The sequence below is a fragment of the Penaeus vannamei genome, chromosome 8 (assembly GCF_042767895.1).
Source record: "Penaeus vannamei isolate JL-2024 chromosome 8, ASM4276789v1, whole genome shotgun sequence".
Lineage (NCBI taxonomy): Eukaryota > Metazoa > Arthropoda > Malacostraca > Decapoda > Penaeidae > Penaeus > Penaeus vannamei.
The window spans coordinates 4,173,999-4,191,498 of NC_091556.1; the positions used below are offsets into that span (position 1 = coordinate 4,173,999).

The window sequence follows — 17,500 nt, forward strand, 5'->3', positions numbered from 1 at the left end:
CACCATCTATCTATCCATCCACCAACCATCCTTCCATCTATCCATCCATCCATCTACCAACCATCCATCCATCTATCCATCCATCCATCTACCAACCATCCTTCCATCTATTTATCTATCCATCTATCTATCCACCCTTCCACCCACCCAACCCACCCACCCACCCTGCCTATCCATCTGTCTGTGTCTTTCCAACCGACGCAGACAAGTGCTTCTAGCCTCCGCAACCCCCCCTCCCCCTCCCCCCCCCAGAGAACGACCCGCAATTACCCCCCCCATCCCCCCCAGAAAAGAAAACGAAAGGAGGAAGTGACGTAAAAGGGAATAAATGGAGGAAAAATGAAGACAATAAGAAATGGCGAACAAGGAGAGAGATAACGAAGGAGAAGAGAAATAAACGAAAGAGGAAGAGACGTGGAGGGGAATAAAAAGGAGGAAAATGAGAGACAAGACGAAGCGATGGCGAACACGAAGGGAGAGAGATGAGGAAGCAGATGAGAAATAAACGGAAGAGGAAGAGACGTAAAGGGGAATAAAAAGGAGGAAAATGAGAGACAAGACGAAGCGATGGCGAACACGAAGGGAAAGAGATAACGAGGAGTAAAAAGATAACGAAGGAAAAGAGAAATAAAAGGTACAGGAAGAGACATAGAGGAGAAAAAAGGAGGGAAAAAGGACATGAAAATACGAACAGCAAAAGCGCTGGACGAAAAGATAGCGAAAACGAAGAGAAAGAGATAAAGAAGGAGAAGTGAAGAAGACGGGGGAGAAAGAGACGTGAAGGGGAAAATGAGGGAAATGGGACATGGCGAAAACGAAGGGGGAAAATGGAAAGGATAAGATAACGAAGGAGAAGAAAAGAAAACGAAGTGGAGAAAAACGAAACAACAACAAAACAAAGAATTTAAAATGGAGACAAAGAAAAAAAACAGCGAAGAGGATAAAATACATGAAACAAATAACGAAAAAGAATGAAATTAGAAGAAAAAATAAACCAAAGACGAAGGTAAAAAAAAAAAACAAGAAAAAAATCCAAATAAAAACCAAAAAAAAAAAAACGAAGAAAATAACACAAAGACAATTATGCAAAAAACGAAAACAAAAGAATAATAAATAATAAACGAGGAAAACGCAAGAAGACGATAAAGCAAACCCGCAACCCAGCTGACTGCGCGGATGGCACGTTCTTCCCCCCAGACGGACCATAAAGCCGATTTTCCCGCGACGTTCCCATCTATTGGCGTTTTTACGGAGTGTTTTAATTTTTTTTTTTATTATTATTATTATTACTATTATTATCTTTTTTATTTTTTCGTTTTACTTTATTTCTCTATTTATCTATCTTTGTTTTTTTTCTGTTTTCTCGTTTCTTTTCTTACCTTTTTCTTAGTTCTTTCTTTTCGTCTCTCTTTTTGACCTGACCCCCTCCCCCCCCCCCCACCAATTTCATTCCTGCCTAACTCCCCATCCCCCTCCACCCCCTACCCCCACCAATTCCTTTCATCCTCCCCAACCCCCATTAAATAAACCCACCCCACCCCCTACCTCTCAACCCCTTACATCTTCCCCCATCACCCCACTCCCCCCTCTATCTCTACACCCACCACCCCCTTCCTACCTCTGAACCCCCCCCCCCTCCTCCACCCCCTCCCCTCACTCTCCTCCTCCACCCCCCCTCCTCACTCTCCTCCTCCACCCCCCCCCTCCTCACTCTCCTCCTCCACCCCCCTCCTCACTCTCCACCCCCACCCCCCCTCCTGAAGCGCCTCCAACCGCGAAGGAGTTTTAAATCCTGGAGTTCAGAGGGAGGGCGCTGATGCCTCCCCCCCCTTCCCCCTCCCTCCCCATCACCCTCCCCCTCCACTCCCCTCCCTCTCTCACTCCCCCGCTTTCCGTCTTTTCATCTTTTCCCCCCTTTTTCTTTGTGTTCTTCTCCGTCTTTCTTTCTCTTCTCTCTTCTTCTATCTCTTCTTCTTCTTCGTGTTTCTTTCTTTTCTTTCTTTTCTCTCTTATTTCTCCGTCTTTCTTTCCTTTCTCTCTTCTTCCTCTTCGTGTTTCTTTCTTTTCTTTCCTTTCTTTTTTTCATTTCTCCGCCTTTCTTTTCCTTTGTCTCTTCTTCTTTTTCTTCTATTTGTTTTGAGAATAATAATGATGATAATGACGATGTCGATGGCGTTGACCATTATGATGATAACAATAACAATAATAGTAATAATAATAACAACAACTAAAACAACAACAACAATAATAATTATTATCATTATAATAATAAAAAATAATAATTATAATAATAAAAAATAATAACAATAACAATAATAATAATAACAACAACAACAACAACAACAACTACAACTAATAATAATAATAATAATAATAATAATAATAATAATAATAATAATAATAATAATAATAATAATAACAATAATAATATTTAAAAAAATAATAATAACAATAAAAAAAATAATAACAATAATAATGATAATTATAATAATAATAATAATAGTAATAATAATAATAATAATAATAATAATAATAATAATAATAATAATAATAACAATAATAATAATAATAATAACAATAACAATAACAAAAATAACAACAAACGCCAATAACAACAACAACAAAAAAACACCCATAACGACACAGAAAACAACAAGAGAATTCTCACTCCGTAACAGAGCCATCAGCGGTGTGACGTCACGCCCCCCTTACCCCCCCTCCCCCCTCCCCCCCTTCCTCCACGCCCGCACCGGCAGGAGAGGAATGCAAAGTCACGAGAGGGCGTGCCACTCCCACGGCGAAGGGGGGGGGGAGGGGGAAGGAAGAGGGAGAGGGAGGGGGAAGGAGAGGGATGGGGGGGTGGAAGGAAGAGGAATGGGGAGGGGGAGGGGGAAGGAAGAGGAGAGGGAGGAGGAAAGGGAATGGGGAGGGGGGAGGGGGAAGGAAGAGGAATGGGGAGGGGGAAGGGAGAGGGGGTGGGGGAAGGGGGAAGGGAGAGGGGGTGGTGGGTGGGGGAAGGAGGTGGAGGGGGAGGGGGAAGAGGGGAAAGAGGAGGAGGGTGAGGGGAACGAAGAGGACGGGAGAGGATAAAGAGGAGGAGGGGGAAGAAAGAGAAGGAAGGAAGAGGGAATAGTGGGGCGAGAAAGAGGAAGGGAACGAGAAGGAAGCGGAGGAGGAGGAGGAGGAAGAGGGGGAAGGAGGAGAAGTAGGAGGAGTTGGAGGAAGAAGGAGTAAGAAAGAAGGAAGGAGGAGGAACGAGAGATGTAGACCCAAGAGCGGAGGAAGGGAGCAAAGGAAGGCGGAGAGAAGAAGAGAATTGCGCGCGGCAGACAAGAGAGAGAGAGAGAGAAGGAGAGAGGTCAAGAGAGCGTTCCAGGTCGAGAGAGGTCACGACCGCGGAGTCAGGACCCGGCGTGCGTGCGTGCGTGCGTGCGTGCGAGAGAGCCGGGGGGAGATAAAAGCCGTCCTGAGAACTATGCCACGTCGGGCCCATGGCGAGGGAGGCGCCGACACAGGGGCTCGCTCGTGTCTCCTCTCTGCGTGTTGTTTTCTTTCTTTATTTATTCTTTTCTCGCTCGTGTCTCCTCTCTGCTTTTCCTCTCCAAGTGTTGTTTTCTTGCTTTCTTTATTCTTTTTGAATTTTTCTTTTTATCTTTTTTTTCTCTTGTTGCTTTCTTTGTTTATTGTTTTCTCTTGTTTTCTTTTTTTTTCTTGTTTTTCTTTATCTTTTTTTTCTCTTGCTGTTTTCTTTCTTTATTCTTTTCTCTTGTTTTCTTTCTTTATTTTTTTTTCTTGTTTTTTTTTATCTTGTTTTTCTCTTGTTGTTTTTCTTTCTTTATTCTTTTCTCTTGTTGTTTTTTCTTTATTCATTCTTTTCTCTTGTTGTTTTTCTTTATTTTTTTCTCTTGTTTTCTTTATCTTTTTTTTCTCTTGTTTTCTTTATTTTTTTTCTCTTGTTGTTTTCTTCTTTATCTTTTTTCTCTTGTTTTCTTTATGTATTTTTTTCTCTTGTTGTTTTCTTTATCTTTTTTTTCTCTTGTTTTTCTTTCTTTATCTTTTTTTTTCTCATTGAGCCTTTCCTCCGATTTCGTTATTGTTGTATCTACGTGCATGTTTTTTCGTCTGTTTTCTGTCTGTCTATCTGTCTGTTTTTCTTTTTCTTTCCTTTCCTTTTCCTTCGCTTCCCTTCTTTCTCATTTTCTTTCTTTCTTTCTTTCTTTCCCTTCTCATTCCATCCTTTCCTTTTCCTTCGCTTCCCTTCTTTCTCATTTTCTTTCTTTCTTTCTTTCTTTCCCTTCTCATTCCATCCTTTCCTTTTCCTTCGCTTCCCTTCTTTCTCATTTTCTTTCTTTCTTTCTTTCTTTCCCTTCTCATTCCATCCTTTCCTTTTCCTTCGCTTCCCTTCTTTCTTCATTTTCTTCTTTCTTTCTTTCTTTCTTTCCCTTCTCATTCCATCCTTTCCTTTTCCTTCGCTTCCCTTCTTTCTCATTTTCTTTCATTCTTCCATTCCTTCCCTTCTCATTCCATCCCTCCCTTTCCTTTCCTTCCCCTCCCCTCTCCCCAACACGTGGATGAGATCGGGGGGTGGGGGTGGGGGGGGGGGGAGAAGGTCATCCGCCTAGCCGGGGAAACGACCAAACAACAGCATCCATTGCAAGCTGCGAGTTTCCCTTTCTCTCTCTCTCTCCCTCTATCTATCTTTCTCCATCATCCTCTTTCTCTCTCTCTCTCCCTCTATCTATCTTTCTCCATCATCCTCTCTCTCTCTCTCTCCCTCCCTATCTATCTTTCTCCATCATCCTCTTTCTCTCTCTCTCTCCATCTCTATCTATCTTTCTCCATCATCCTCTTTCTCTCTCTCTCTCCCTCTATCTATCTTTCTCCATCATCCTCTTTCTCTCTCTCTCTCCCTCTATCTATCTTTCTCCATCATCCTCTTTCTCTCTCTCTCTCCCTCTATCTATCTTTCTCCATCATCCTCTTTCTCTCTCTCTCTCCCTCTATCTATCTTTCTCCATCATCCTCTTTCTCTCTCTCTCTCCCTCTATCTATCTTTCTCCATCATCCTCTTTCTCTCTCTCTCTCCCTCTATCTATCTTTCTCCATCATCCTCTTTCTCTCTCTCTCTCTCTATCTATCTTTCTCCATCATCCTCTCTCTCTCTCTCTCTCTCTCTCTCTCTCTCTCTCTCTCTCTCTCTCTATATATATATATATATATATATATATATATATATATATATATATATATATATATATATTTCTCTCTCTCTCTCTAAATTTATCCATCTTTCTCTCTCTCTATCTGTCTTTCTCCATCTTTCTCTCTTTCTCTTTTTCTCTCTCTATCTCTCTCTCTCTCTCTCTCTCTCTCTTTTTCTCTCTCTCTCTCTCTCTCTCTCTCTCTCTCTCTTTCGCTCTCTCTCTCTCTCTCTTTCGCTCTCTCTCTCTCTCTTTCGCTCTCTCTCTCTCTCTCTCTCTGTCTCGGAGGCAAGTTGAGTTGTTTGTCTGGTTTTCTTCTATCCACACTTTCTTCTCGCGTTTTCCTCAACTCTCTCTCTTTACTTCTTTCTTTTTTTGTGTGTGTGTTTCTCTCCATATGTGTGCATCTGGTTGATTTGTGTGCGTGTGTATGTGTGTGTGTGTGTGTGTGTGTGTGTGTGTGTGTGTGTGTGTGTGTGTGTGTGTGTGTGTGTGTGTGTGTGTGTGTGTGTGTGTGTGTGTGTGTGTGTGTGTGTGTGTCTGCCTGTGTGTGTCTGTCTGTCTGTGTGTGTGTGTTTGCCTGTGTGTCTCTGCCTGTATATGTGTCTACCTGTGTGCATGTCTGTCTGCCTGTCTCCCAATCAGTCAGTCAGTCAATCACCCACCCAACCACCCAGTCAGTCAGTCAGTCAGTAAGTCAACCAATCAATCAGTCAGCCACCCATCCACCCACCCACCCATCCAACCAGTCAATCAGTCACTAAAACCATCAGTCAGCCAGCCTCTCCCTTCACCCTTCACCCCCACCCCACCCCCCACCCCCCACCCCCCACCCCACACCCCACACACCCCCACCCCACACACCCCCACCCCCACCCCCACCTCCACATATACGCCCGTGAATCCGCCACGAATCGACGCCCCATCAAACCAACGCGATTCAAACAACGCTAAAACACATCACGGACAGACAGACAGACAGACAGACACACACACACACACACACAAAAAAAAAAAAAAAAAAAAAAAAACGCTTTTCTATTTTCGTTCTCCTTTTATTTTTCCGCCAATCTATCAATCACCGAGGTTTGCACAATGCGAAAAATGGCTTCCAACGCGTTAGTGCCGAACAAAGAACACCAGACAACAGCTCTCTCTGACAACGGCTCTCTCTGACAACAGCTCTGCCAACGGCTCTAATAACAGGTCTTACAACAGCTCTAATAACAGCTCTACCAACAATTCTAACAACAGCTCTGCCAACAGCTCTAACAGCTCTGCCAACAGTTCTAACAACAGCTCTAACAACGGCTCTGCCAACAGCTCTAACAACAGCTCAGCCAACGGCTCTAACAACAGCTCTAATAACAGGTCTAACAACGGCTCTGCCAACAGCTCTAACAACAGTTCTGCCAACAGCTCTAACAACGGCTCTGCCAACAGCTCTAACAACATCTCTAATAACAGCTCTAAGAATAGCTCTGCCAACAGCTCTAACAACAGCTCTAAGAACAGCTCTGCCAACAGCTCTAACAACGGCTCTAATAACAGCTCTAAGAATAGCTCTGCCAACAGCTCTAACAACAGCTCTAAGAACAGCTCTGCCAACAGCTCTAACAACATCTCTAATAACAGCTCTAAGAATAGCTCTGCCAACAGCTCTAACAACAGCTCTAAGAACAGCTCTGCCAACAGCTCTGCCAAAACCTATACACAACGGTATGTTTTCTATCAGCAAGATTTCCCCGAACGGCACTGGCACCGTCGGAATGCCGCGCCGAGTCACACCATACCATGCATGACCCAACACCACAATCAACACAAATGCCAAATACCAGCATTATTAACTCCCCTTCCCCCCCTCCCCCACCCATCCCCCTTTTATCTTCCCATCAACTACTTACTCCCCTTATCCCTCCCTTCCCCCTCCCTCCTCCCCACCCCTATCTCTCCCTATCCCTCCCCACCCCTATCCCTCTTTTTCCCCTTCCCCTCCCCCTATTCCTCTCTCCCCTATCTCTCCCCCTCCCCCACCCACCCCTATAACCCCCCTCCCCCGCCCCCCACTCCTTCCCTTTGCTCTTTTCCTTCCTCCCCTCCAACCCCCCTATCCCCTCCAACCCCACCCCATCCCCTGTCACCTCCACCCCCACCCCCACCCTTCCCACAAACCATCCAACACACGAGACAAAGGCCGTGTCAAGCCGTGTCATATATGGGTCTGACCTCCCTGTCAAAAGTCAAATCTTTTTATTATACAGAATAAAAAAAAAACACCGATAATAAAATCTCGACAAGGAATACAAAAAAAGAAAAAAGAAAAATAATATTAAAAAAAAAAAAAAAATAAAAAAAATAAAAAAAAGGAAATTTGAATAGGCCTACATGGACGGCCGGACTTCATCCAAGCCGCGATGGTTCCCGCGATAGGCCTACTCACGGCGGAGGGAACCGAGCCGCCCGCCGCCACTTTACCGCCGCCGCCTTCCGCTGGCTCCCGATTTTATGGGCGCGGGATCAGGGACACACCCGCAGACAGACACATCCCCGCCCGCAGACAGACACATTCCCCGCCGGCAGACAGACACACTCCCCGCCGGCAGACAGACACATCCCCGCCGGCAGACAGACACATCCCCGCCGGCAGACAGACACATCCCCGCCGGCAGACAGACACATCCCCGCCGGCAGACAGACACATTCCCCGCCGGCAGACAGACACATCCCCGCCGACAGACAGACACATCCCCGCCCGCAGACAGACACACTCCCCGCCGACAGACAGACACATCCCCGCCCGCAGACAGACACACTCCCCGCCGACAGACAGACACATCCCCGCCGGCAGACAGACACATTCCCCGCCCGCAGACAGACACATCCCCGCCGGCAGACAGACACATCCCCGCCCGCAGACAGACACATCCCCGCCGGCAGACAGACACATTCCCCGCCGGCAGACAGACACCGGTTCAGACACAGAGAGGCAAAGCGCACACCGAGACAAACGCAAAGATACGAACGTGTGCACATAAACATGAACGCAGACATGTAAACATACACACACATCTACACACATGTATACAAACATACATACACAATACAAAGAGCAACACCCACACAGACCGACAGACAGACACACACACACCCATACCCCACACACCCACCCAACCCCCCCACCCCACCCCACCCACACGTGCGCGCGCGAGAGAGAGAGAAGAAGCTCCTTAAGATGCAGGACTCCATCCCGAGATAATCCAATCCCCAATCGATATAACATCTGCAGTCTCTCGTGAACTTTCTTATCCTGGAATCTGGCGGTCCTTCCCTCCCCCCCCCCCTCCCTCCTTCCCTCCCCCCTCCCCCCTTCTCTCCACCCTCCCCCTTCTCTCTCCTTCCTTCATCCTCTACCTATCCATATTCCTCCCCCCACCCCCCTTCTCTCTCTTTCCTTCATCCTCTACCCATCCTTATTCTCCCATTCTACGTCCATTGCTCTTTTTTGTTCTTCATCTTGTGTCTTATTCTTTTACTCTTTCTGTTTCTTCTCTTTTATTCTCTATTCTTCTTCTCTTTCTTCATCTTTGACTAATTCTTATTCTTTTACTCTTTCTATTTCTTCTCTCTTATTCTCTATTCTCCTCTGTCTTCATCTTTGCCTAATTCTTATTCTTTTACTCTTTCTATTTCTTCTCTATTTTTCTTCTCTCTTCCTTTCTCACAAATCCCTTATGCGTTTTCTTCCCATTTCTCCCCCCTATCTCATTCCTTCAGTCATTCCTTCCCTTCCCTTTCCCTTCTTTCTCTCTCCTTCTCTCTTCCCTTCCCTTCTTTCTCTCTCTCTTCTCTCTTCCCTTTCCTTCTCTCTTCCCTTCCCTTCTTTCTCTCTTCCCTTCCCTTCTTTCTCTCTCCTTCTCTCTTCCCTCCCTTCTTTCTCTCTCCTTCTCTTCCCTTTCCCTTCTTTCTCCCTTCTTTCTCTCTTCCTTTTCCCTTCTTTCTCTCTCCTTCTCTCTTCCCTGTCTTCCTTTCCCCTTTCTTCGGTTGCCATAACGGCGATTTATTTACCCCGTTTCCTCTCGGCGGCGTTTTCCTCTCCGCCTCCGCCCCCCCCCCTCTTCGTCGTAATTGATTTTGCTCTTCCTCGTTATCACATTTTCGCTATTTCTTTTTCTTCCTCGTTATTCCCTTTTCTTTCTTTTTTTCTCTCTTCCTCGTTATTCCCTTTCATGCCATTTCTTTCTTTTCCTCGTTATTTCTTTTTCTTCCTTGTTATCCCCCTTTCGCTATCTCTTTCTCTTCCTCGTTATCACATTTTCGTTATCTCCTTTTCCTCCTTGTTATCCCCTTTTATGCTATCTCTTTCTCTTCCTCGTTATTCCCTTTTCGCTATCTCTTTTTCTTCATTGTTATCCCCTTTTATGCTATTTCTTTCTCTACCTCGTTATCCCCTTTTCGCTATCTCTGATCTTCCTCTCTCTATATACTCTCTATCTCATCTCTTTCCTTTTCATTTCTCTCTCTCTCTCTCTCTCTCTCACCCCGATCGTTCTCCTCTCTCTCTCTCTCTCTCTCTCTCTCTCTTTCTTTCTCTAATATCTTTCTCTCCCACCTATCGCCTTCTCCCTCTTATTATCCTTTCATTCTCTCCATCTCATTCTCATTTATTCTCCCATCTCATTCTCCGTATTTCAGTCTCTCTTTCTTATTCTTTCTGTCCTATTCTCTAAACCTCATTCTATCACATTTTCCCTACATATCTCATTCTTTCCCTCCTTCCCTCTCACATACTGTCCCTCATTCTCCCTATCCAAGTCTCCCTCTCACATTCTCCCTACCTCATTCTTCCTATCCCATTCTCTTTATTCCTCTTTATGTCATTCTTTCTATCCCTTCGTCTTTATACAATTCTCCCTACCTCATTCTTTCTATCCCATTGTCTTTATCTTATTCTCTTTATCCCATCCTTTCTATCTCATTCTCTTTACCCTATTCTCTCTACCTCATTCCTTCCCCCCCATTCCCTTTATCCCATCCTTCCTATCTCATTCTCTTTATCCCATTCTCTCTATCCAATTCTCTTCATCCCATCTTCCTATCCCATTCTCCCTATCTCATTCTCTTTATCCTATTCTCTCTATCCCATCCTCTCCAACCCATCCGCTCGGCAAATCACCTGACTTGTCGCCGCCGCCGCCCTCCTGTGCCACCTCCCCAGTTCCGGTTCCTGCAGGATGGCCGCAGGGAGGGACCGCCCACCCTCCCTGCCTCCCTTCCTACCTATCTCCCCGCCTCTCTACCTACTCCCCTGCTTCCTTCCCTCCCTCCCTCCCTCCCTTGATCCCCTGCCTGGCTCCCGATTTCCCTCCCTCCTCCTCCCTCCCTCCCTCCCTCCCTCCCTCCCTCCCTCCCCTTTCTTCCCCTCTCCGCCTCCCACCCCATCCTTCGGTCATCCTTTCCCTCTCCCACCCTTCCTCCCTCCCTCTCCCTCTCCTTCTCCCCCTTTCCCCCTCCTCCCCTTCCCCCACCCACCCTCCCTCCCTTCCCCCTTCCTCTCCCTCCCCTCCTCCCTTCCTCCCTTCCTCCCTTCCTCTCCCTCCCCTCCCACCCACTCATCCACTTTCAAACCAGCGCCCACGTAGCACCTCGCACCGGGGCTCAATACGGGCCTTGTGCGTGCGGCTGTGTGCCACGGAGTGAGTGAGTGAGTGAGTGAGTGAGTGTGAGTGAGTGAATGAGTAGGTGTGTGAGTGAATGAGTGAGTGAGTGTGTGAATGTGAATGAATGAATGAATGTGTGAGTGAGTGAGTGTGAATGAGTATGTGGATGAATGAGTGAATGTGTGAGTGAGTGAATGTGTGTGAGTGAATGAGTGTGTGAGTGAGTGGGTGAGTGGGCGAGTGAATGAGTGAGTGAGTGAGTGAATGCGTGAGTGAGTGAATGAGTAAGTGAGTGAATGCATTAATAAATAAATTAATGTATGAATGGATGAGTGAATGAGTGAGTGACTAACTGACCAACTGAATACATGTATAAGCTTCCATACGTACGTACACCAAACTCATCCCCCCACCCACCCCCCACAACACTCATACATCCCCCCTTCCCCCCTCCCTCCACACCCCCAATCCCCACCCACCCACCCACCCCACCCACGTGCTAATTCCTAACCCTCGCACATTCATTGAGTGACAAGCCAAGACCACCACAAGTCATCGTCATCACCTCTGTCTTGGTCATCATCGTCATCATCATATTATCATCATCGTCATCATCATCGTTTCATCATCATCATCGTCATCATCATTATCATCGTCATCATCACCTCTGTCTTGGTCACCATCGTCATCATCATCGTCATCGTCATCATCATCATCATCGTCATCGTCATCATCATCGTCATCATCATTATCATTATCATCGGCATCGTTATCGTTATCGTCATCGTCATCATCATCGTCGTCATCATCATCATCGTCGTCATCATCATCATCGTCATCGTCGCCATCATCATCATCATCATCGTTATCATCATCATCGTCATCATCATCATCATCATCATCGTCATCGTCATCATCATCATCGTCGTCATCATCATCATCGTCATCATCATTGTCATTGTCATCGTCATCGTCATTGTCGTCAAATTCCCATCCTTCTTCCAAAACAGCTGACGTCATCCTCATCCTTCGAGTGACGGGGCGACTTGACCCCGTCATCTTGATCTTGTTCAGCGAGTGTTCACTTCTTGTTCAGCGTTGTTCACTTATTGCATTATTATCTCTTTATCTCATTTACATATATTCATTTGATTATAACTATCCATTCGATTGATCGATATTAATCTCCTTTATTTTTTTTTTTATTTACTCTCCCTCCATCCCTTCCTTCCTCCCTCCCCCTTTCCCCTTTTCCCTTCCTCCCTCCCCCTTTCCCCTTCTCCCTTTCTCCCTCCCCCTTTTCCTTTCCTTCTCCCTCTCCCTCTCCCCTCCTTGTCCTTCTCCTATTCTCCATACATCCTATCACAATTTTCACTCAGTTACTTTGTTCAATTAAATCATTTTATCACATGAACTCACATCCATCTTCATATATCATCACCATCACAATTTTACAACCATAACCCTTAAAACCTTAACACCATACAACCCTTATAAAATCATAACCCTATCCCTTAGAACCACTATTACAACCTTCCAGCCCCATAACCATATCCTTTACAACCTTACAACCGTATCCCTTGCAACATACAACCTTACAACAATACAACCCTTTCAAAATCACAACCCTATCCCTTATAACCAATATCACAACTTTCCACCCAAATAACCATATCCTTTACAACCTTACAACCGTATCCCTTGCAACAGCCATCACAACCTTACAACCTTACAACCATACAGCCCTTATAAAATCACATCCCTCTCCCTTAGAACCACCATTACAATCTTCCACCCAAATAACCATATCCTTTACAACCTTACAACCGTATCCCTTGCAACAGCCATCACAACCTTACAACCTTACAACCATACAGCCCTTATAAAATCACATCCCTATCCCTTAGAACCACCATTACAACCTTCCACCCAAATAAACCATATCCTTTACAACCCAACAACCATATCCCTCACAATCTAACAACCGCACAACCCTTCCTCTTCCTCCTCCCCTTCCCCCCCTCCCCCCCTCCCACCCCCTATCCGCAGCAGCGTAGGCAGAAATCCCTTTTTTTTCGCTAAAAGCCCACGCCCTACCTAGGCCTACAAGCCGGGAGATGGATAGACAGAGAGAGAGAGAAAAGAGGAACAAAAAAGGTAAATAAAACTTTTTCAAGCCGGGAGATGGATAGACAGAGAGAGAGAGAGAGAAAAGAGGAACAAAAAAGGTAAATAAACATTTTTTCTACAAGCCGGGAGATGGATAGACAGAGAGAGAGAGAGAGAGAGAGAGAATAGAGGAACAAAAAAGGTAAATAAACATTTTTTCTACAAGCCGGGAGATGGATAGACAGAGAGAGAGAGAAAAAAAAGATGAACAAAAAAGGTAAATAAAACTTTTTCAAGCCGGGAGATGGATAGACAGAGAGAGAGAGAGAGAAAAGAGGAACAAAAAAGGTAAATAAACATTTTTTCTACAAGCCGGGAGATGGATAGACAGAGAGAGAGAGAGAGAGAGAGAATAGAGGAACAAAAAAGGTAAATAAACATTTTTTCTACAAGCCGGGAGATGGATAGACAGAGAGAGAAAATAGCAGAAAAAAGGTAAATAAAACTCTTTCAAGCCGGGAGATGGATAGACAGAGAGAGAGAGAGAAAAGAGGAACAAAAAAGGTAAATAAAACTTTTTCAAGCCGGGAGATGGATAGACAGAGAGAGAGAGAGAGAAAAGAGGAACAAAAAGGCAAATAATTTTTTTTTTTTTTTTTTTTTGGATAGACAGAGAGAGAGAGAGAGAGAAAAGAGGAACAAAAAAGGTATATAAACATTTTTTCTACAAGCCGGGAGATGGATAGACAGAGAGAGAGAGAGAAAAGAGGAACAAAAAGGCAAATAAACATAATTTTTTGGATAGACAGAGAGAGAGAGAGAGAAAAGAGGAACAAAAAAGGTAAATAAAACTTTTTCAAGCCGGGAGATGGATAGACAGAGAGAGAGAGAGAAAAGAGGAACAAAAAAGGTATATAAACATTTTTTCTACAAGCCGGGAGAGATGGATAGACAGAGAGAGAGAGAGAGAGAGAGAGAGAGAGAGAGAGAGAGAGAGAGAGAGAGAGAGAGAGAGAGAGAGAGAGAGAGAGAGAGAGAGAGAGAGAGAGCGAGAGAGATAGAGAAAAGAGGAACAAAAAAGGTAAATAATTTTTTTTTTTTTGGGATAGACAGAGAGAGAGAGAGAAAAGAGGAACAAAAAAGGTAAATAAAACTTTTTCGCAACAAAAGCCGCTCCCGGAACGACCGGCAGCCTCCCACCGCCACGACTCCCGAGTGGTTACTGTCGCCGATATGATCTCGCGCCCGTATTTATTGCCCGGTTTTATAGCGCTGCGGAGATCGCTTCGGCCTCGCCCGCGCGCGCCCCTGGTCCCCTCTTCGTCTCCTTCGTCGCCCCCGCCCCCCTTTCTTTCTTTCTTTCTTTCTTTCTTTCTTTCTTTCTTTCTTTCTTTCTTTCTTTCTTTCTTTTTTTCTATTTCTTTCTTTCTTTTTTCTTTTCTTTCTTTCTTTCTTTCTTCTCTTTTTCTTTTTTTCTTTTTCTTTTTTCTTCTCTCTCCCCCCTCTTTCTTCTTCTTCTTTCTCTTTTCTTTTTTTTCCTTCCCTTTCCTTCTCTTCCCCTCCCCGCGCCCCCTGGTCTCCTCTCTTCCTCTCCTTCGTCCGCCCCCCGCCCCCCTTTCTCCCCTCTTCTTTCTTTCTTTCTTTCTTTCTTTCTTTCTTTCTTTCTTTTTCTTTCTTTCTTTCACAACTTTCTCTCTCTCTTTTCTTTTCTTTTTCTTTTTCTTCTCCCTCCCCCTCTTTCTTCTTCTTCTTTCTCTTTTTTCTTTTTCTTCCTTTCTCTTCTCTTCCCCCTCCCGCGCCCCCTGGTCTCCTCTTCCTCTCCTTCGTCGCTCCCTGCCCCCTTTCTTTCTTTCTTTCTTTCTTTCTTTCTTCTTCTTCTCCCCCCTCTTGTCTTCTTCTTCTTCTCTCTTTTTCTTTTTTTCTCCCTTTTCCTTCTCTTCCCCCTCCCGCGCCCCTGGTCTCCTCTTCCTTCTCCTTCGTCGCTCCCGCCCCCTTTCTTTCTTTCTTTCTTTCTTTCTTTTTCTTTCTTCTTTCTCTCCCCCCCCCCTCTTTCTTCTTCTTCTTTCTTTTTCTCTTTTTTCTCCCTTTCCTTCTCTTCCCCCTCCACGCGCCCCTGGTCTCCTCTTCCTCTCCTTCGTCGCCCCCCGCCCCCTTTCTTTCTTTCTTAACATGTCTTTCTTTCTTTCTTTCTTTCTTTCTTTCTTTCTCTTTTCTTTTTTCTTCTTTTTCTTCTCCTCCCCCCTCTTTCTTCTTCTTCTTTCTCTTTTTTTCTTTTTTCTTCCTTTCCTTCTCTTCCCCCTCCCCGCGCCCCTGGTCTCCTCTTCCTCTCCTTCGTCGCCCCCCGCCCCCTTTCTTTCTTTCTTTCTTCTTCTCTCCCCCCCCTTTTTCTTCTTCTTCTTTCTCTTTTTTCTTTTTTTCTCCCTTTCCTTCTCTCTTCCCCCTCCCGCGCCCCTGGTCTCCTCTTCCCTCTCTCCTTCGTCGCCCCCACCCCCCTTTCTTTCTTTCTTTCTTTCTTTCTTTCTTTCTTTCTTCTTCTCTCCCCCTTCTTTCTTCTTCTTCTTTCTCTTTTTCTTTTTTCTCCCTTTCCTTCTCTTCACCCCTCCCGCGCCCCTGGTCTCCTCTTCTCTCTTCCTTCGTCCCCCCCGCCCCCCTTTCTTTCTTTCTTTCTTTCTTTCTTTCTTTCTTTCTTCTCTTTTTCTTTTTTTTTTTCTTCTCTCCCCCCTCTTTCTTCTTCTTCTTTCTCTTTTTCTTTTTTCTCCCTTTCCTTCTCTTCCCCCTCCCGCGCCCCTGGTCCCCTCTTCGTCTCCTTCAGTAACGCCCCCGCCTCCCCTTTCTTTCTTTCTTTCTTTCTTTCTTTCTTTCTTCTCTTTTCTTTTTTCTTTTTCCTTCCCCCCCCCCCTCTTTCTTCTTCTGCCTTCTCTTTTTCTTTTTTCTCACCTTTCCTTCTCTTCCCCCTCCCCGCGCCCTCCTGGTCTCCTCTTCCTCTCCTTCGTCGCCCCCCGCCTCTTTCTTTCTTCTTCTTCTTCTTCTCTTTTTCCTTTACTTTTTTCTTCTTCTCCTACCCTTCCTCCTTCTCTTATCCTTTTCCTTTTCCGCTCCTCTTCTTTCATGTCTTCTCTTCTCTCCTCTCCTTTCTTCTCGTCTGTTTTCTATTCTGTCCTCTTCTGCTCTCTCTCCATCCCTCCTCTTCTCCCCTCTTTCCTCTCTTCTCCTCTCATCATCCCCCCTTTCCTCTCCTCTCCTTATCCCTCCTTTCCTCTCCTCTCCTCTTTCCCCTTCCCTTCGCAAGCAAAAGGTCTCCCGGGCCCCCTTCCTCTTGCTGCACTGTACCTTATAGTGTCCCCTTGACCTTCAGAAGGATATCTATGGTGCCGTGACCAGCTCACTGTAGAGTATAATGAGGTGCCTTTCCTTGGCCCTCTGCTCTCTGGCACTGTAACCCTTCTTTCTCTCTTCCTCCTTCTCGCCCTCCTTCTCTCTTCCTCCTCGCCCTCCTTCTCTCTTCCTCCTCGCCCTCCTTCTCTCTTCCTCCTCCTCGCCCTCCTTCTCTCTTCCTCCTCGCCCTCCTTCTCTCTTCCTCCTCCTCGCCCTCCACGCTGCATCCCAGGTCGAGTCTCGTTCTGGAATCCTTCTTCTTCTTCTTCTTTCTCTTCTCCTTCTTTTTCTTCTCTTTTTCCTACTTCTTCTTCTTCTATGACTTCATCTCCTCCATTTCCTTCTACGTCTTCATCTTCTCTTTCTCCTCCCACTTCTTCATCTCCTCCTTCTTCCTCTCCTCCTCCTCTCCCTATTTCTTTCCCCTCCTCCTCCCTTCTCCCTTGCTTCCCTGCTTACTCCACCAAACCCTCCCCCTCCCCCCCCCCACCCCCACCCTTCCCCTCGCCCCGCCCCCCACCCTTCCCACCCCTTCCCCCCCCTTCCCGACCCCTGCATGACCTTCCCTCCACCGCGAGAATCAGCCCGAAATGACCCCCCCAAAGAGCATGACCTTTCCCAGTTGCTTGCTTTGGAATGCTGTTACCTCGGCGCTTGCTTACTTGCTTGCTTTGCTTTGCTTGCTCTGCCCTTATAGGTCGTTGGGGGGGGGGATGGGAGGTGGTGGGTGAGGGGGATGGGAGGTGGTGGGTGAGGTGGGAGTGTGGTGGAGTGGTGAGGGATGGGAGTGTGGGTGAGGGGGGATTGGGGGGGGATGGGAAGTGGTGGGGGGGATGGGAGGTGGTGGGGGGGAAGGGAGGGGGAAGGGGAAGCCAGGGGAATGAACTTTTGTCCTTCCTTTTTACTCTTCAATACTTCTTTGTCTGTCTGTCTGTCTGTCTCCCTCACATTCTCGTTTCCCTTTCCCTCCTCCTTCTTCTCCCTCTCCTTCACCTTCTCCTCTCCCTCCCTCTCCCTCTCCCCCCCCCCATCACCTCCATGACCCTCCTCAAAGGCTGAAAGATCGGCTATGTATTTCCGAGAGCGAGAGGAGGAGATAACAGCGGGTCTTGTTATCCCCGCGAGATAACAATGGCCCTACCTCGGCTTGTGTCGCGT

General features: G+C 46.1%; 1 protein-coding gene across 1 annotated transcript in view; it reads left to right on the forward strand.

The window, feature by feature from the left end:
* Positions 1-12,839, forward strand: part of LOC113803375 (sericin-2-like) — a 54,668-nt gene extending 41,829 nt beyond the window's left edge. The window contains exons 2-3 of the mRNA XM_070124855.1: positions 6,325-6,920; positions 12,569-12,839. Coding sequence (XP_069980956.1) covers positions 6,325-6,920; positions 12,569-12,839 — 867 coding nt within the window. The remainder of the gene's footprint in view (positions 1-6,324; positions 6,921-12,568) is intronic.
* Positions 12,840-17,500: the final 4,661 nt, after the last annotated feature.